Source organism: Hippichthys cyanospilos, chromosome 18 (assembly GCF_059441005.1).
Source record: "Hippichthys cyanospilos isolate Australia breed blue-spotted pipefish chromosome 18, RoL_Hcya_1.0, whole genome shotgun sequence".
NCBI classification, from domain to species: domain Eukaryota; kingdom Metazoa; phylum Chordata; class Actinopteri; order Syngnathiformes; family Syngnathidae; genus Hippichthys; species Hippichthys cyanospilos.
This window is the reverse complement of record NC_142386.1, coordinates 411,293-430,307: the sequence shown is the minus strand read 5'-3', so window position 1 is coordinate 430,307 and position 19,015 is coordinate 411,293. Positions and strand designations below refer to the sequence as shown.

The window sequence follows — 19,015 nt, the reverse complement described above, 5'->3', positions numbered from 1 at the left end:
GGCAGAGTTCTCGCGATAAGACCAAGACGGCCGAGAGGGGGCGGAAGCGCTGCGTTTAAGGCGCGTCCGCTGGGTCGTTTATTGGAGTGTTGGAGTGTTGTCACGTGAACTCGTGAATGTGGCGTATACTGTAGTGCCAACGAAAGACTTCACTCACGGTATTGTCTCACACTAGCGGCAGTAACCTATACTAATTCAGATGACTTTCTTTAATAATCAGGTAGCTACAGACTGTTTTGGTCTTTGCGACGCAGTGCTTAGGGAAAGGCCTTAATATGTTACGTTTTCTCATTAAAACGACTAGTTTGCCTATATTCCAAACGTTTGGTTAACCCAATACTCTTTTTCACTATTTTCCCCAAACATCTCCTTGCTGTATTGTTGAAAATATTCCATTTCAACAATGTACTGGGTTAACACTTGTCTCAGCTTGTATTGACATACAGTAGTTTTGAAGACATAACAAAAAAATAATTAAAACAAGTAAACTTGAATTTTAGGGGCGCTTGCTTTCATTGGGGATGCTTGAGCACCTGAGGAACTGGGCTAGTAACACCCGAGAATGCCACCTACACTTACGCAAAACCGCACCCCATTATAAACTATTCTAATTACATTAATCGCATGTCTTCTTGTGCCATGTTATGCAACTGCACGTACCATGGTACAGTAAATCATTTCACATTGTTTTTGACGCTCACAGGCATGTCATCGTACCAAAAATCCCCAGCCCAACACCATATTTGTTTTTGTTTTTAGAAGTAGCTTCTCGGCTACTGTTTTCAGGACCTCTCATGCAAGGCCCAGAACACAAAAAAAATGATTTTAACGCACGGTGATCTTGGAAAAAAAACCCACAATGTAATAGAAGAGCTCACTACAGATGACAGGTTTCATTACATGAAAAATATACATCAGTATTTTGTCTTTGTACATTAGCCGAAAACCGCAACCGTTCAGTGAACAGAATAACGAGATGGTAGGATTTGATGAAAACAGAGCACGGCAATATGGATACATACACTGTATGGACAAACGTTCACAAACAAAATGCCAGAAACATACGGCAAAAAGAATAAACGGGAAAAAATAGATAAGCATGCATAACAATTCCTACTATGGACAACACTGACCAAAAATAGAGCAGCTACTAAAATAGCAGATTTGTGGAGGACCTTAATTTGTACTGTGTGTACGTTAGTACACAACACATAAGTTTTATTGCTACATTAAATTCGGAGCAATAGTAATATTTAACTGCCAGTGTGCTGGCAGACAGACCAAATTATACAATGCGTAAACAGTATTTTTCCACGGATTTCCAACATTTCATTTCATACTTGATCAACGCAGGATGATGTGGCCGAGCATTTTTATCCGGAGGCACTTTTGCATGAAGACATGAAAAAAATGGGCATGCACAAAATGTAGACTTGTGTTACTTTCGATTGCAGATAAAAGAATGGGACGGTAACTTTTAAGAGTTAAATAAAACCAAATAATACTATGAAAACACATTTGAAGTTAGGTTGTCAAAGTGTTTTAAGAATCCATGAAAAATACTTCATATGGCTAGTCTAGAAATGACGAAACGCCTCGTTCGTAGCGTATGTGAACCAAGCGCTTCACAATATTCCCATTCTCAAGTTAAAACCTCCTGCTTTTTTTTTTTTTGGGGGGGGGGGGGGGGGGGGTCAATTCATTGAGACGATGTGCACGATGTATGGACAGAGCGAGAGAAAGAGAGATCTTATATATTATCCGGTTTAGTCTGCGCTATATACATGTCTATACAATATCTTCCTGAATGTTGAAGCAGTTCGTTGACTTGCAAAGTGTTTTTTTGTTGTTGTTGTTTTCCGGGTTGTTGTTATGTTCAGTTGGCACTTGCTTGGTGGTTGTCTGTCAGCCGTGGTAGTCAATTTAATGTTCTATTGCAGCTTAGAGGAGCCAGAGTCTTCCTGCCAAAATAAAAAGGAGGACGAGCCTGGCAAAACGGCGGAAGAGTGCAGGAAACAGTGCCGTGTTGCGTATCAATTGGAGACCTGCGGAAAAGCACCCGACATGTAACAGAAATCTAATCGCTCCCAAGGCTAAAATAGCCACAGGAAGTAAATAACTTTATTTTCACATTTCACAATTTGCAGTTTTTTTTTTTTATATGTATAATAATCGCATGTGACGCGGACTCCCCACTCATCTAGCTATATGGACATATTACAACATTTGCCAAATTGCGAGGAAGGAGCTCGGCCCCCGATGACAGCAAAACAAACTTTTGGATTTGAATGCAAGATACTTGCCCTGAAAACATAAATCTAGATCCATGCCAAATATCACTCAAAAGCCGTCTCTTGGCTTTTCCGTACGCAGCGTGCAACTTTTCTTTTAAAAGCTCCGTGCCTGTCCTCCCGCCACTCTTTCTACAGAGGAGAAAAAGGGAGAATAAGGTCAAATAACGCAAATAACGGTTGGGCCTGAGAGCCGTTTGTCCCGCTCACCGCCGCTTTGTCCTTAACAAGCAAACTTACCGCCGCATCGACGTTGGCTGGCGAGTCGCCATTTGGGTCCGCCAGCATGGAGATAACGCTAATCATGATGGTTTCAACCGTATGGATGGGAAGCCAGCGTTCTTCGGGTTTTTCATAGCCGTACTTGTCCTCCCCGGGCTCGTGTAAAATAGAAATACATACATCTCCGTTCTTGTCAACTACAAAAGAAACAAAACCGGGTATCACAATTACGTAACAAGCCAAGTTTTCTAAATATGCGCACTAATGCAGTCTGGCAATCACAATAAATAGATGACCATACAAAAGTTATTTTCATTTGATAGCGCAATTCAAAAACTGAAATTCATGAAAATGATACGTGAGACAAAAATACTTTTCAGAAGGCCAATTTTGTTTATCCTACTCCGGGCTGAATAATATGGGAAAATGATTGAGTGTGATTTTTTTTTTTTCTCTCTCTCCGTAACAACCGACGACAGCCCAGCTCGCGAACCTCGTACGAACAAAGCCGGAAAACGGGCGAGCTGACTTGCCATGTCGTTTTGGGTGGACGGCAAGTGGCAAAATGGCCGCCCGCCGACTTGGATTAAAAACAAGTGGATTTCGCTGCTGGAGTTCATAACGCAGTGTTCATTCAGTGATTCCGCCAATGAGGGCTATAGAAGTCAAAAATCCATTTTACTGGACTGACTGTGAAGGAGTTGATTATTGCCGTCACTCTATATCAAAGGCATATACGGAAGCGTGAAAATACATCAAATTCCGTCGACTAACCTTTTGAATTCATTCACTGCCATTCCCGACTAAGACGTCAAAAATCAACTTGAACTGAAATGGCAGCGAAGGAGTGAATCAGAAGACCAAGCACAGAACATAGGATTGAAACGATTTTCTTTTGACTTGACCTTACTTTGGATTTCAGGTATTGCTGCAAAAACGTACAATTCCTGGCTGTACCTACCATTAGGATGCCAAATATCTGTGATAAATTTCATTTTAGGCGGTCTGAGCGGGTAGTCTTTTGGAAATGTCAGATGAGCTTTAAACACACCACCTTCACTGTAAACATTAAAAAAGGCCAAATAGAACAATTACTTTAACAAAGATCACATTTCGGCACATCAAAGCCTGTAAGGACAAGCGTGGCTAAGATCCGACACCCAATCGTGCGACGACTTACTAAAGCGTGTCGGGCGGTCCGATGATAAGAACTTCCCATCTGTACAGATCGTTATCCTCGATCAGACCGGCTGAGAAACCTTCCACGGGATTTTTATTGAGCTCTGGGGACAAAATAAATGGCGAGTTGGGTCACAGCGAGTCATCTCAACGACGCGATCCTGCCTGCGGAATTTTCTTACTTGGTGGTCGCGCGTCAAGATCGGCATATTGCAGTAAACGCGCGCGCGTGCGCGCGCGCGCCACGGAATGATCTGGGGCCTACTGACTTTATTATGCCGCGGCATCATCCTTGCGCAGCGATAAAGGGGTCCCGCTCGTAAACCTACAAAGCTCATCAAAGAATTGCCAAAGTGTGAGAAAGAAAATATTTCGGGGCCGATAACAAACTCAATACGTGGAGCGGTTTCAAGCGGCTGTCTTGATCGGTTCAACCGACGACGGTTTCAATAAACGAGTCATTTGGAGCCATTGCTTAACCGTTCCAGTCCCTTGATTTGTGTAGTCCTTAATGAAAATTCTTTTGTTTCATCAAAAGAAGACATCCGAAAACACGGGTACGTCAATCCCTTCGCTCGAATGACTAAATAACACTGAATAAACACCAGTAATTGGTAGATAAACAGTCATAAAAAATGTTTTCGATACTTTTGTCTATTCATCCATACCGACGCGAGGTCGGGTCGCAGGGGCAAGCAGCTTTTGAAGGGAAGCCCTGACTTGTGGTCTCTTCAGCGCATCCCGGGCGGGGCCTCCTCCCGGTGGGACAGCAACTCCTCACCTGGGAGGCAGTCCAACCAGATGCCCAAGCCACCTCGGCCGGAGGAGCGGTCGCTCCACTTGGGCCATCTCCTCAATGGAACCGAACCGATATATTCACGATTCTTTATCTAATATCTTCAAATACTGCATATTGTTGCTGCAAATTTGGTTTCGCTACGGAGGTGGTCGGGAACATAACCTCCGCGATAGACGAGGGATTACTGTACTGAGTGTTTCAGCAGTGAGTGAGTTTTTCGGTAGTGTGTGTGACTGACAGCGTACTGCGAGTTCAGCGACTGCGATTTTCTCACGCATCCACAAGAGTATTTTACAATAGTGTAAGAGTGAATGGTGCGCCTCCTCATATCCGACAGCGAACGTCCAACTTATCCGCGCGCATCATGATAACGTCGTCTTCGACTCTTTTCGTCTACGTTCACTTGCCTATCGCTTCAAGACAACCGTGCCAGTCAACAATCGCCTCGACAATGTTCCAACACTTCGTTCCGGTCGTAGTGGGACATTCGCGTTCGTGTGGAACATTCCCAGCTATAATGTTCATTAGCAAAGCAGCCAGTGTCCGCTAATGCCACATTTTTAATTACCTGCGAGCTGTCTCCTGAGTAACAGCGCTGACTGGGGCTCTGTCATAGTTTAGCCAATGTGATGCAGCAATTGTGAACAGTAAAATGCCGAGGTAACAGCGTGATATTTTTTGTTTACTGCCGTCTCCTCTATTTTCCGTTGAGCATTCTCGACATCGCTTCTTCTTCGTCGCTTTTTGCTGCAGCTCTCTCTGCCGAGGAGTAGGCTGGTATACTTTTTTCTTCGTTGGTTTCTTAGCAGCTAGCGTCCTCGCGGATGCGTTGCTGCCATCTTCTGGGAAATACTTGTACTTCCATAACTACGGCTATTACTGTATTGGCCTGCTCGTTTTTTGAAAATAAGTGCTTTATTGGAGTAGATGCGGACCGTTGCCTCTAAAATGATCACAATAACCTCAATAATAAAAATATAATTTATCATGATAAGATTCATTAATATTACTATACAAATAAATAATGATAATTCAACATTGAAAGTGTTTATTTTCATTTCATTTCAAATACAAGGTACATAGACAACACATAAGTAGCAGTGCACAAGTACAAACCGTAAGTGAGTAGGTTATGTGCATGATGGATAAAAATAAAGTGCATGTGTGCTTGGTAGGTCAGGTGCAATAATAATAATAATAATAATAATAATAACATGTGAAGGTTTCGCACAGTATGATAAACCATAACCTTATGTGGATTTTAACAATCCGCATAAGTGGATTTTGACAATCCAGGTAAGGTCAGGGTCAACGGTAACCTTTTTTTTAATTCCTTCTTTTTGATGTTTCTCAAGAAAGACGTGGGAGGAAATGGATGTCATAGATGTATTGCAAGACCGTGAAGAAGAGCGTGAAAGCATTTAGCCACCCCCAAAAATGGGCTGTCCCTCACTCACTAACTCAATATAAGAGCATGGGGCTTCATGTGGTTTCCTCATGCCTCCAAGATACACAGAAAGCTCCGCTGTAATCCGACCGCTGCTACCATGGAGTGAAGGAGATCAACAACAAGTATGTCCCATCCGTTTAAAGGGTCAAAATAGCCTTCATTGTCGGTAACAAAGTATTTGGAGAGGCAGATGTTCCTTTCTAAAAATTAGAGATGAGCAACCGATGCTATTGAGCTGACTTTTTCTTTTCTTTTTCTTTTCCTGTCATGTAGTTTCAGCACATTTGTGTAACTCTTTTGCCACGAATGGCTTTCAAAGCAGGCAGGCCTGCGAGAAATGTGAATACATTGTATAATAATTGTAATATTCCTTATTCATGACAAAACCAGTCCATCCTCTGTTTTCATTTGACTAAAAGAAGTTCCGCGCGTTTGCTGAAAGCGGCATTGGATTCCTCTGAAACTGTAGGAAACGACCCTCCCCTCAGTCCAGGTGAGGGGAGAGCCCCATGGAAGCCAACCCGTCGACCCCCATGGAAGCCAACGGGCCGGCCCTCCGAGATGCGCCGCCGCCTCGGCCGAGTCTGGGTTCCGGCTCCGGTCCGCACTACGGCTCCTTCGTGAACAGTCTGTCCTCACTTACGCCCAAAGCGGACGAGCGATCCGCGATATCGCCTCGACGGGCCCACCTGGCCGTGGCCGTGCTCTGCTATGTCAACTTGCTCAACTACATGGAGCGATACACCATCGCAGGTGCCGCGGCGCTCCCCCCTAAACTGTCGCCGACGGGCGGAATTGCAAGTAACCTTTTTCTCGCATCGAATGTAGGTGTACTTCTCAACATACAGGCATTCTTTGATATAAGCGACAGTACGGCTGGACTTCTGCAGACAGGTGAAGTCATAACATTTTTGAAGATGGCTAATCAAGTGAATGTTTTGAAAGTGTCTCACTCCACCCTGTGTTGCTTCACGAGGAAGTGCTGCAACTCCCTTGCAAGAACATACTGTTTGCCATTGCACCAGCTTGTGCTATGCTGATGGTCTGGCGGCATTCAAAGTGACACTCTGAAAGCTGTTTGGTCAAAAATAACCCAATTCTGGGTTCAAAGAAGAAGAAGAAAAAAAAAAAACCCAGGAACCACAAGACAACCTCCAGACGATTTAATCCTCCGTAATGACATAACGGGAACAGTATGGCCTTCTTTTCGAAAGAAGAGCAAGTTCATTGGAACATGTAGCAACGTATCGCTACCGTAATTAGGTTATTTTTGACCCGACTCTTTTGTTTTTTCTTTAAGAGTGCACACAAATATCAGCAAATCAAATGAAATGCTTACAGGACAGGATGGCTTTCTTTTCATATCGAGAGCAAATTGATTGGGGCGTGAAGCAACAAATTCCCAAACTGTCTTTGTTGTTTTCCAAAAGTTTTAGACAGGTGTTGACTATTGTTGATTTTTCTGTTACACGACCTACTATCCTCGGGAGTTGCCGAATAAAATGCGTCTAGACACGCCATTACAAACGTAGTTGAGTAGATATCAGACGGCATGACACCAAAGTCATTTTTTAAACTTATTACGATTGAAGTAAGCTTAAGACCCGCTGTTTTTTATGGCAGTTTTTATCTGCAGCTTCCTACTGACGGCCCCGTTCTTCGGTTACCTCGGCGACCGCTACAATCGAGTGCACATCATGGCCGTTGGCTTGAGCGTGTGGCTGATAACTGCGACTGGCAGCTCTTTTGTTTCAAAGTCGGTAAGCGCAAAACAGATGTGCTCCCACAGCCACACTTGGAGAACTTGGGCAACACTTCAATGTCGACTTCATCATTTGTTACCAGCGATTTTTTTTTTTTGAAAGGGAAGTTGCGGAAACAAATGGATACTCATTGTTATGTAACAGCATACCAGACTTAATACTGATCATGTTGCCCTCATCCCTCCAGTACTTTTGGCTTCTGGTGCTGTTGCGAGGCCTGGTGGGGATAGGCGAGGCCAGTTACTCCACTATCGCTCCCACCATTATCGGGGATCTTTTCTCCGGGGGACGACGGACCATCATGATCGCCGCTTTCTACATCTTCATCCCTGTCGGGAGGCAAGTTAGTTTTGCGCGACATTCCTTGCCTTTCTCCCCTGCCGGGTATCTGCGAGGAGGTCTGCGTCCGTGTAGTTCCGGCGGAACTCGGCGGCGCGGAATTTTGGCCGACCCATTTTTAAACGGGACTTACCCGACTTGATGGACTTCGTTCCCTTACCTTCATAGGATTGGAGTCTGATGCGCGATGTGATCCTCCTTAAAATGCCTTGTGTGTGTCCCCAGCGGTCTCGGCTATATAACGGGGGCGTCGATAGCGAGCCTTACCGGTGACTGGCATTGGTCTCTCAGGGTGAGAGCGTCCTTCAAAACTCCGACTGAAAACATCAACGGAGGACAGACAATGACACGTCGCTTTACTGTGTTCACAGATAACTCCCATTTTCGGTCTCGTTGGGCTGATCTTAGTGGTGCTCTTATGCCCGAACCCACCTAGGGGTGTAGCGGAACACCGCCGTCATCATGTCGACAATCGAAGCTCTTATCTGGAGGACGTCAAGTATCTTCTGAAAAAGTAGGAGATCACGTGCGACGCCGACCTAAATACCGAAGTCGGCTCAGGCTCCGGCCCCGGCCCCGGCCGAGCGAGATCAATGGAAGTCCCTATCTTCGGGAGTGGAGGGTGGTGGCAAGGGTCAGCGAAGGAAGCGGCTCTTTTCGCCTTGTCAGGGTTTGTTCCAGTTTGAAAAGGTTCTCCCGCGGTGCTCGTATCTTATCTCGCGACAAGAGCAAACAGTAAAACTCTTGGCAACAATTTGATGAACGTTTGCGACCCTCGCAGACACTCGCAATGTTTGCCCCCCGGTTCGAATGGGAGGACGTTTAACTGCGTGTCGATTCCCTCTTGCGCGAAAGGGAAGGCTGACTGCTTTCTTTGTCGCGGACGTCTAACTAGTAAGTCTGGCTTGAACAATGAAATGCACAGGAGAGCTGGCTTCCCCCATTCCAATTCAACAGCGGCGCCGTCTACGACCACCTGAAGCATTTGCTAGCTAGAAAAAAACGCGTGAGCTGACTCCGAGCTATTGACGCAAACTAGCTAATGACATAAGCCGCGACATTTTGCAACACTGGCGACTGGAAATGATAATAGAATGTTGGTAAGTTACCCAAAGGTAGATGAATGCGACACGTTTCCCAGGCTAGTATCAAAACGGACGGGGCTAGCTTCTCCCGTCCCAATTCAAAAGGAGGAGCGCGAAGATGCCTCCGAACACGTGAAACCTTTGCTAGCTGGAAAAAAGCGTTAGCCGACGCCCAGATAACAACCTCAAAATGAGTGTTGTTTAGCGACAGAGTCGTAGAGTCTGAGAAAAGAGAAGCTAGTATTCAATGTGGGGGTGCTTGAGCGCCCCCAAAATTGGGCCAGATACAGCCATGAGACTTTTTAACCTTCGCCCCCCCCCCCCCCCCATTTTCTCCCAAGCAAAAGTTACGTTTGGTCAAGCCTGGGAGTGACAGCAATGGCTTTCCTGACTGGAGCCTTGGCCTTCTGGATGCCCACGTTTCTGTTCAGAGCCCAGGCGTCTCAGGGCCTCCGTCCGCCATGCGCCGAAGGGTCCTGCCAGTCCATCGACAGGTGCGCCGCGGCGCGCATCGCTCCCCGCCCGCCGGCTTTCCTTTCCCGATAGTCTTCCTCCGCTCCCGGTACAGTTTTATCTTCGGCGCCATCACAGTGGTGTCGGGCATTCTGGGCGTGTGCGTCGGCACGGCTCTGGCCAGGTGCCTGCGGGAGAAAGTGCCCAATGCGGATCCGCTCATCTGTGCCGGAGGCATGTTAGGATCAGTGCCGTGCCTCTTCATCAGCATCTTTGCGGCTACGGCAAACATCCCGGCCACTTACGTAAGGCTGGGGTCTCTTCTTTCTTTTGCCTTCCAGAAGTCTTGGAATGACAGTCAAGTGTTTGTTGTAACAACAAACACCAACAAAACCGCTTACGTTGTAAACAAAACCGAATTCTGTCCATCTTACACAAAAACTTTTTTTGAGTCAAAAAGAAGCAGTGCTCAGACAAATATAGCGTATTTTCTCTCAGGATTTCATACATTCACCTTTGCATATTTTGCAGTAACTGTATCCGATATCTGACTTTAGGTCTTCGTCTTCCTAGCTGAGGTGCTGCTATCGCTCAACTGGTCCCTTCTGGCCGATATGCTCCTGGTAAGCGCAAAAGTACAAAGGGGACGCGCGGGAAGCAAACTCCGAGTCACATGAAGCCTTCTCTTTGCCGCAGTATGTTGTCGTGGCCTCCAGAAGGGCCACGGCCGAAGCCCTCCAGATTACGGTCTGCCATCTTCTGGGGGATGCTGGAAGTCCTTATCTCATAGGGATAGTGAGTCGTGAGCACGCAAGCTTTTGGGGGTTTTTCCTCTTCCGTTTGATCAACGCGTCAAGTCAAACGGGCCATTTCCCACTAGATATCGGACGCGATCCAGAAGTCCAAGCCCCCGTCCGCCGACTGGAGCTTCCCCAGTCTTCAGTACAGCTTCTTGATTTGCCCTTTTGTAGGCATCATCGGTGGCGTTTTCTTCCTCATGACCGCGCTTTACATCAGCGACGACCGAATGGCAGCCCGGCAGCTAGTTGAAGGTGTGTACGCCATTGAAAGCGAGCGCCGTGCTGCTGTACTGTGCGATTACGGCCACGCCGCTACTATCCCAACTGCTGCGGCAACAATTACTGCGGAAGGCCAGGCGGGCATTTATATTCAAATGCGATTTGGCCGCGCCCACTAGCGGTGTCATTCCCGTTGTCAACTTGCAGCTTATTTTCAGCTGTGGCTGTTTTCATTTGGTGGGGGATTTGTTTGAATGTAAGTTTGCTTCCATTTACTTTTTGTGAGTGCATCCTTTTTGATGTTGTTATTTTTTTTACATTTGCAATTTTTGGTTGCGGCTGATCAATCCGGCTTTGTGTGTTTTTGTACGTTTTGTTGTAAGTTTGCTCCCATTTCCTGTTATTTATTGCATTTTTTGTTGTGTTTTCTAATGTTTGCATGTTTTTTTTTTTTTGCAGTAGCTTTTTTGCATGTCCCAATCTTGTGTTTGTATCGTTTAGCTGGTTGCAGTGTGTTTTCCACCGTAGATTTGACATGATTGCTTTTGAATTGCCGGGTTTAAGGACTGGTATGGAAAGCAAATACAACTACATCTAAAACAACATTTTCCTAATATAGGCAGTAATAGAATAAAAAACAAATCTTAAAAGGTTTTCAACAATACAATGACTGCTGAGCCATTTAAAAAGCAGCATTAACGATCATACAATTGTTGTAATTTGGCATTCAGGTGTATTTGTAAAACATCCCATTAAATCCGAATGCACATGATCTGATCTAACTTGTTGTTGAACACATTTTGACCGGATTGACACGATGACGCCCCCAACGCAAAAAAAAAACCCCAAAAAACAACAACAATTAAAATCAAAATCCTCCACGGACTCAACAACTGGCCCGGTCAGAAATGGTCTTAACCCGATAAATGGCTCATTGTCACCCAAGATCGGACCCGCATTGACAACATTCCAATCATTTCCATTGTTTGTGGTGCGTGCCATTGTTTGCGGTGTGCGAGGGAGACTCGGCCGCTTCGTGCACGTCAATGTCGTTTGTCGCACATTTCCACTGTGTGTTCATTTCTTCCTTGTGTCTAGATATCCCCCGGCAAGGCCCCACCCCAGAACCCAGTGTGGAGATGAACAACGCCTAAATGGTGTAACGCTGACAAAAGCAGATCGTGTTCATTTCATCAAATGCTACGAGTGTGGCGAAATGTTTTCTTTCCGGGTTGGGACTTGTTGCATAACACTGGCTGTGATACAGACTCATAGCTGGATTTTTTTTTTTAAATTTCAAATTAAACAAGAAGACAATTGGAGTCACTTTCTTGTTCTTTGAATCTTTTATTGTGCGGCAATACGGCTGAAGGCAACCTTTTCACTTCCGAATCTGATATTGCAGCTCGGAGAACTATCCCATGGATATATTTAATGAAATAAATACGAAATAAATGAAAAGAGCCCTGAGCACTTATATCAGAGATTCTGGATGTAGCCCGACATAGTCCAACACCGTTTATTCGGCTGATACCTGCTCGATATCGGGCACTGATATCAACTCGAGAAACCCTCACTTAATATGCACCTCGTGGGATTTTCCCTAGGATATTGGAATTTTCATCTATAAACGAAATATGGCAATTAAACCTAATTATTTTCCACGGGGAATCTTGCAATGATAAGCTGACATGACAATTTCATACGATCCCATTTATTTCTACAGCATCATCACATCTGGTCTTCACTATCTAAATGACACCTTCACGTTTCTGCTGACACTCGTCAAATTGTGAAAATCCCATCCCTTGGTAAGAAAACGCTGAGCGCGAAGAAAAAGAACAGAAGCAACAGTGACCCTTAAATGAGGACTAAATGTCCATCGGGCCGGACCATTATGGAGTCGATAACGGATTCCAAAATCTCCCCAATCATTAGAAACGGTGCGTAATTCGAGCGTCCGCTAGATGGTGCTGTTACCTCAATGTTCAAAACAAAACAAAACAAAACAAGCAGATGATCGACGCTCTTCTGCCTCGTTGCTCAACGACCCCATGTGTGTTTTGAGCTGCTCCATTAAATATAATTATTTCGCAGCAGTGAACAGATGTGATACAAGAACAATCAGCCTGGCTTTGAAAATGATTTCTTCCGGATCGATCAGCAAAAAAAAAAAAAAAAAGACATTTTGCATTTCTGCGTAGGACAGTGGCATGTCAATCAGACTGTAAACAATTCAGACAGCTCCAGCAGCGGTCTGTGGTGTCCCCTGGCTTTTCCTGACAGCAACGCGACACTATTGTTTTCTGTCACGAGAGAAAAACCTCAGGATAGGAACGCTCCTGTCACCATTTATTAAACGAAAAGACAAATAAGGATGGACTTACGTCAGGGGTATCCAAACCGAGGCCCCGGGTGGCCGTTCGCGGCCCGACCTTTCTTTTTCAGCTGAAGAGCTGATCATTTGCAGGATGCGGGGTAGGCTACCGGCTCTCCGGGACCGGCTTTGGACACCCCACAAAGCTGTTTTGTAGCCGTTTACCAACTGAAGTAGAATGTGATATTTTGGAATCTCTTGCTTGTTAGATCTGAGCATGTTTGAAGAATTAAAGCACTAAGTGGCCCACTTTGGACACCCCCGGTCCTCCAAAGAATCAATTAGGAATTTTCATCAAAAATCGATATTTCCTGGCTAAGAAATCATAAGAGGAGGAAGCCGACTGTCAGACGGAACCTGTCAAAGCGGCCGCCGGAAGCGTACGATAAAATGTCGACGGTCAAACAATGGTGGAAAGCGTAACTGCTTACCGGCAAGCCGCAGCGCATCCTGTTTTTTCCCCAAGTTTTGGCCCTGAACTTGTCATTTTCCAAGCATTGCACGTTTCGTCACCGCTATGCTGGGGAAATAAAACGGAGGGCAGACAGGTATGTACAAAAAACACAAACACGCACGCTAAAAGGTATGTGGAAAACATTTGGAAGAGGCAAGAGCGTGACCCGCAATTAAAAGACAATGGGCATTGTGCGCCATGTTTCTGAGCACTTTATCCGCATAGCTCTCAGTTTCCCCCGTCGAGCGCGGGCAGCACAGGAAACCGTCACAATGGCTAATAAATTGTCCGGCTCGATCGATGAGGGGGAACGGATGCAGTCGGTGTTTACTCAAGGACGGGCGGCGTTTGGACACGAAAACACTTTGGAATGCGGGCCCATTAGGCGGCACGTTCACTTACAGTAACAGAAGACCGCAATAAGTTACCCGCTCCGTTTCCGTATTTTTCCTCCCTTTTCTTGAAAGGGAACGGAGATAAGAGAAAGCAAACGTTTGTGCGTATGAAGTTGCACTATTCGCTTATCGCCGGGACACTGCTGCGGTGACATGACATCATTTAGGAAGAGCCCTCCTCCACCCCCAGCGTGGCCTTTTACATCAGATATGTCTACTTCTCTCTTGGGGCTCCGACTAACCATTATTTTAACGAGCGAACATTCTGTCGAACGTCCCGGCGACTCCTCGATAAAGCCGTACGAATTTCCCCTTTATTAAAAAAGGGCATTGTTTGCAATGGGCGGCGCAGAAAATACACAATGAATTCAACTCACTTAGCATCTATGATGGCCTCCAAAGCAAATGGCCAAAACAAAAGACTTAGCAAAGGCAAAAAAACGTGGCATTTTGGTTCGTTTGAAAAAAACCTCAGGTGGAACAGCAACTTTGTCAAGTTGTTGGCGTCAAAATGTGCAGGGTTATTTACGCCAGCCTATATAGAGCACTTGAGCTAGCTAGTAGCAAATTCATGCTAGATCAACGACTAGTCACGCTGTTAAGTGGCGGCACGCTGTTAAGTGGCGGCACGCTGTTAAGTGGTGGCACGCTGTCAGAACAACTTCAAAATAAAAGCGTCGCAAGCCATTCACCTCACTATATTATATCCGGGTCAAGGAAACTTTTTTTTTTTTTTTTAAATCGAAGGTACTCCAATTGCTGGAGGGCTTGAGCCTTCCAAGCGTCACAAACCACAGAAAGAAGCTAGGACGATAGATTGACGCTGTAGCTCGAGAGCTCGCGGTTCTTCCAACGTTTTACTCAGAACCTCCAGCTTAAATCATTCATAGCACGATGAAAAGCTTTGTTGTAAATGCAGCCGCACAGAATGGGGTTTGAGAGGCGACAAATGGTGAGAAAAGCGGGCGCTAGAAGATAACTATGTCTCACTTCTTCACCCCTCCCCCCAATTCACACATTTGTGCTTCTTACCGACGTTTTCCAAATAGCTCGAGATCATCCGAGTGTCACACCGTCGACACAAACGACTGCCAACATTGCGGTCGGCTCTACAATGGCGCATGCCGTCCGCCCCTATGTATTTAGCATTCCTCCACCAGAGGCCTGCTGGCCGCTGGGCCGGAGGGAGTCCATTCACGGACGGAACCCAAAGGCAATGTGGTAATTACCGAGACCCATGAAGACTATAAATAAAAGCTGCGCCGCCACACGGATCTGGCCTCGCCGCCTGTTCAATTCTGTTGCGTACGTCCTTTACCGTCACGATAACGAGTCAAATAAAGAGGAGATTTTCAGCACTAACAAACAGGCCTTTGTGTGAGAAAAAAAAGAAGGGGCGCAATCCCTGGAGGAACCTCAAAAGCCGCCGAGTGAAGGATGCTAGGTTGAAAGCCTTGAGAAAAAGGCATGTCAAGTACCGCCTGAAGAAGATATGAACCTCAACCGTTCAGGAACTGCGGTCGGAGTCCATGTAATCCACCAAGAAGTATCAGCCCTTGCACTGAATACTCAATACCGTCGCTACATTTGAATATTTTGTGGGGGTCGTGTGTCTTGCCGTCATACACTACACACGCTGCATTTTTCACATTTTGGCTGCTTTTAGATGCTGTGGAAAAGCAGGCCAAGATCAGCTGCCGTGCTCCCGGCTGCTCCACCGCTTCACCCCGGTGAGCTACAAAACAGCGGGGGCGCGGTCGCTCCCCCGTCAGCTCCGGCCAGGCACGGGCAACGCAGGGGTCGGGAGGGCACGTCGGATGACAAAAGGTCCAAACGGAAGCGGGCGCGCCCCGGGGCCCACGGAAGCCCGGACGGCTCCGTCCCTGAAAACAAACGCGCTGGAGGTCGACGACTTGAAATCGGCTGCTTTCGATGTTTCGGGAAGGATTGGGGGGCGAGCCCTTTGCTAACAGCGAGACGGGGAGGAGGCTAAAGCTTCGCCTCTTTTGAACGGAGCGGCCCGCGCAAAATGAACGGCGCTCGGAAAAAGCTTCCCGCGCTGTAACGTCGCAAACGGCCTGAGTTTGATGTGTCAAAAGGGCGGGCGGGGCTGTGGAATCAGTGTGAGGAAAATATTTGTGCGGGCCATACATTGGCCTGTCCCGGATCTTCAGCGCACATTGTGTTCCCTGGAAAAACGGAACGTCGGGTCCGAAGATTGTTCCGCCAACGCAGGAAAGGGAAACGTGTACATTAAACTGGCTGTTAATATGACCGGCTTCAGTAACAAAGGAACAATCATGTCATGTTATTCTTACTGGAGATGGAAAAATATACAAAGCATATATTTTTCTAGAGCAATATATTGGAGCAAACAGGATTTCAGGTAGATTCGAAGCTTAAAATCACTTGAAACGACAGAAAAGCAATAGAAACATTTCTCACGTTGTATTGTTTCACCGAGATTTCTTCTGGTCTCGTTGCGGACGCTCGTTCGAAATTCCTTTTTTTGACGCTCAAATATTTGCCATAGCTCAGCGCATCTCGGTGATATTTTGCACAAAACGATTGCGGTCACGATTCTATTTCAAGTAATGGAAACGACGTGGCTAATCACGTTGCCGTTTTTCGTCCAAAGTTGGCCCGTTGCAGAATACCGATCCTCTCGTTATGTCTCTGCTTGTTCTCTCACCGAAGGAACAAGCGCAACATTCGAAGCGCGACGGCCTATCAGCACCGCGCACATTGATCTGTCCGCCAAAGGCGTAGCTCTATTCACATCTCGACAAAATTCAGCCGAAAGGCACGTCGGCGGGTTTTTAAAAGGTCGCTTGCATTTTCAGTCCAGAATGCAGCAAGACCGCCTTATCGCCTCGCAGCCGCCGGGCCCGGCGATTAGTGGGGTTATCTCCCATCCTGCGTCGGAGACAGGAAGGAAGGCTGAGGACAGCCGGCGCTGACTCGCGCAGCCAGAAAAAACTGCCAATGTTAGGTCCCGTTTGGCCGAGTGGTTCTGTTTGAAGGGAAAACACGCAAGGTCCCGCAGACATGCGCAGCATATCAAACACGTGTCGGAGAAAGAGAAACAGGGGTGCAGAGGGAGAGCGCCCGGGGCTCCCTCCTAAGCTTTGCACATGAGACCGCCGTCTGCGAAATAAATATCCTAAAATCCAGCTATTTTATTAGCTGCTCATCTTCACGAGGAGCCTATCCCAATTGTCTTTGGGCGCACCCCCAAATGGTTGCCAGCTAATCGCAGGGCACGCGTACATGAAAAAGCACTCACAAACACGCCGTAAGGCAACTTGGAGCGTTCAATGCAACTACCATGCGTGTTTTGCGGAGTAGCCCGAGAAAACCCAAGCGGGCACGGGGAGAACACGCAAACTCCACACTGGCGGACCGCTGCCAGAATCGTGTGATCGGTAAGTGTTAACCACTCTTCCACCCCGATTCCCAAAATCGATTGTATTAGAATAATTTAAAAAAAAACTCATATAACACATTCGCTTCCTGTCAGTTTCTGCGTAACAACGCCAGACGCGCTCACCAAGGAGGAGACGGCAAACATTACGTTACATTACCAACCAAACATTATCGAGCGCCTTAAAAAACAAACGCACCGAATCCATACACGGATGTCAATGCAATGGCTGTAGTATGCTTTTATTTTGAAGTCTCAGGAGTTGCAGTTGTGGGCCGCACGCTCTTGTTGTGGAACTCAAAACGTAATAAATGAAAAAAAAAACAAAGACACTTGAACGTCTCTGTCAGTTTGTCTTGCAAAGCAGAACGGAGTAGACGAGGATCAAATATCGATTCCGGACCAAATCGTGGACCCAAAAATCGAGATAAAGATTTTCGCCCCCTAGTAAAGACTAACCCTAAGGGGGGTAGTAAATATAACCCCAACCCTAAAGGGGCATAATAAAAACAAGCCCGAAGGAGAAGCTGTAACCCGAGCTCCCCATTTCCCTTGAATTTGCTGTCCCGCAGGCGTGACGGCGATGAAGTGGAATTCTTCATGAAGCGAAGTCACGGCCACTCATCCTCAGTCGTTTCCCAACGGACGCTCCCGCGGTAGTTTCTCCGGCATCCGCAGCTCAATCAGGTGCGCCTCCCTCATTGGCCGCAGGGCGTAAAGGGGCGCGGTTTCCAGTCCTCGGCCACACCCCTTGCGCTCGCCCGCTTGACAGGAGGAAAAAAATAAGACGACAACTCAGGAGCGCGCTGGCTTTCAGTCACTACACACTGGTGGAAAAATATGATCCCGCGACGAGCTCATCCTGCGCTCCAGCTTTCACGACAACACTTCGGCAGCGCCTAAAAATTCCAGCAGGGAAATTCCAGCTTCGGGCCTCCCTCGTCATCGTCGATTTTGCTTTCCCTCCGAGTCACTTTGCGGCAGAATGTGCGTGGAAGGTGATGGATGCGAGCTGGAAGGCTGCGGCAATTCGGACGAGGTGCGCACGCTGTCCGGAAGCATGAGCCCGGCGGCTCTCAAATCCAACCCGGACCTCCACGCCTGCAAACCCGGGCAGAAATTCCACGCCGCGCTTCTCCGGTGCCGCTCGCCGCTCGTCGCCGCTGTCATCCTCAGTTTCGGCAACGTCCTCAATTACATGGACAGATGCACAGTCGCCGGTAAGAGCTTCTCGTTCCTCGGCACGGCGTGAAAGATTCGGAGCATCTTTTTTTTTCCTTTCCTTCTTCTTCTTTTCCCCCTTTGTTTTTGTTGATGGACGGACTGTCCGCTCGATAATTGGCTGGAAGCGTCTTTATCAGCTCAGACGGGCGGAACAATGGGATCGCCGCTGCGCGTGCGGTGGACGTACACTTGCCGTGTTATTTCCACGCTCTTGCTGATTGAATCAAGGAAATGCTCCACAGCGGGTCACGATCACCGATACGCCGCAGATCGATCCGCCGAGTCACACAACGGCGCACGTGTGTCGCGTCGATGACGCTTGATGAACGTTTAAGATGGATCTGGAGGATGTTCGATATTGATGAAGCCATGTGACGTCCTTTCTTTCTCCCTTCCCCGACTAGAAATCTCTTCGCGTGAAGATTATTTGACGCGGCCGTTACGGTCGAGCAAACGTAAAAAAGATCTTCTTGGTGATTGTAGAATACAATTCTTTCATCGGACATTGAATTCCTGGCAGCGAATGAGTTAAAAATATTGC

The 19,015-nt window shown here is 46.9% G+C and overlaps 3 protein-coding genes and 1 long non-coding RNA gene across 7 annotated transcripts in view; 2 read left to right on the top strand and 2 right to left on the bottom strand.

Annotated features, from left to right (window-relative positions):
- Nucleotides 1-878: 878 nt before the first annotated feature.
- On the bottom strand, nt 879-5,249 carry ube2g1a (ubiquitin-conjugating enzyme E2G 1a (UBC7 homolog, yeast)). The gene is made up of 6 exons (XM_088441726.1): nt 5,060-5,249; nt 3,694-3,796; nt 3,475-3,572; nt 2,532-2,710; nt 2,304-2,423; nt 879-2,045 (listed from the first exon to the last, which is right to left on the bottom strand). Exons 1-5 carry the CDS (start codon nt 5,103-5,105, stop codon nt 2,337-2,339), a joined length of 513 nt encoding a protein of 170 aa, XP_088297852.1. The 5' UTR covers nt 5,106-5,249; the 3' UTR covers nt 879-2,045; nt 2,304-2,336.
- Nucleotides 5,250-5,992: 743 nt separating this feature from the next.
- On the top strand, nt 5,993-11,927 carry spns3 (SPNS lysolipid transporter 3, sphingosine-1-phosphate (putative)). Of its 4 annotated transcripts, none has more exons than XR_015868657.1 (12): nt 5,993-6,063; nt 6,411-6,835; nt 7,565-7,701; nt 7,892-8,043; nt 8,269-8,335; nt 8,415-8,557; nt 9,470-9,622; nt 9,697-9,886; nt 10,139-10,204; nt 10,278-10,376; nt 10,553-10,633; nt 11,699-11,927. XR_015868657.1 is itself a non-coding variant. In XM_088441673.1 (12 exons), the coding sequence occupies exons 2-12, from the start codon at nt 6,451-6,453 to the stop codon at nt 11,752-11,754; spliced, it is 1,620 nt and encodes a 539-aa protein (XP_088297799.1). In that variant the 5' UTR covers nt 5,993-6,063; nt 6,411-6,450; the 3' UTR covers nt 11,755-11,927. The 4 variants fall into 4 exon arrangements, 3 of the variants coding, with proteins under 3 accessions (XP_088297799.1, XP_088297802.1, XP_088297801.1); XM_088441673.1 differs by having other exon boundaries at nt 10,462-10,633; XM_088441676.1 differs by having other exon boundaries at nt 10,278-10,383.
- A 282-nt stretch (nt 11,928-12,209) lies between these two features.
- On the bottom strand, nt 12,210-13,861 carry LOC148408264 (uncharacterized). Its single transcript, XR_015868635.1, has 3 exons — nt 13,834-13,861; nt 13,409-13,497; nt 12,210-12,906 (listed from the first exon to the last, which is right to left on the bottom strand). It is a non-coding gene; the product is annotated as an uncharacterized LOC148408264 (long non-coding RNA).
- Nucleotides 13,862-18,012: 4,151 nt separating this feature from the next.
- The window catches only part of spns2 (SPNS lysolipid transporter 2, sphingosine-1-phosphate), a 37,114-nt gene continuing 36,111 nt past the window's right edge, over nt 18,013-19,015 (top strand). Inside the window, exon 1 of the mRNA XM_088441313.1 lies at nt 18,013-18,470. Coding sequence (XP_088297439.1) covers nt 18,236-18,470 — 235 coding nt within the window. The 5' untranslated portion in view covers nt 18,013-18,235. The remainder of the gene's footprint in view (nt 18,471-19,015) is intronic.

Coding starts and splice junctions, on each gene's coding strand:
- ube2g1a (XM_088441726.1), bottom strand. CDS start 5,105: ATGACAGAGCCCCAGTCAGCGCTGTTACTCAGGAGACAGCTCGCAG. Junction 3,797..5,059: donor ACTCAGGAGACAGCTCGCAG/GTAATTAAAAAT, acceptor TTTTGTCCCCAG/AGCTCAATAAAAATCCCGTG. Junction 2,711..3,474: donor AGATATTTGGCATCCTAATG/GTAGGTACAGCC, acceptor TTTCTTTTGTAG/TTGACAAGAACGGAGATGTA.
- spns3 (XM_088441673.1), top strand. CDS start 6,451: ATGGAAGCCAACCCGTCGACCCCCATGGAAGCCAACGGGCCGGCCCTC. Junction 9,623..9,696: donor TCCTGCCAGTCCATCGACAG/GTGCGCCGCGGC, acceptor CTCCCGGTACAG/TTTTATCTTCGGCGCCATCA. Junction 10,377..10,461: donor GTCCTTATCTCATAGGGATA/GTGAGTCGTGAG, acceptor ATTTCCCACTAG/ATATCGGACGCGATCCAGAA.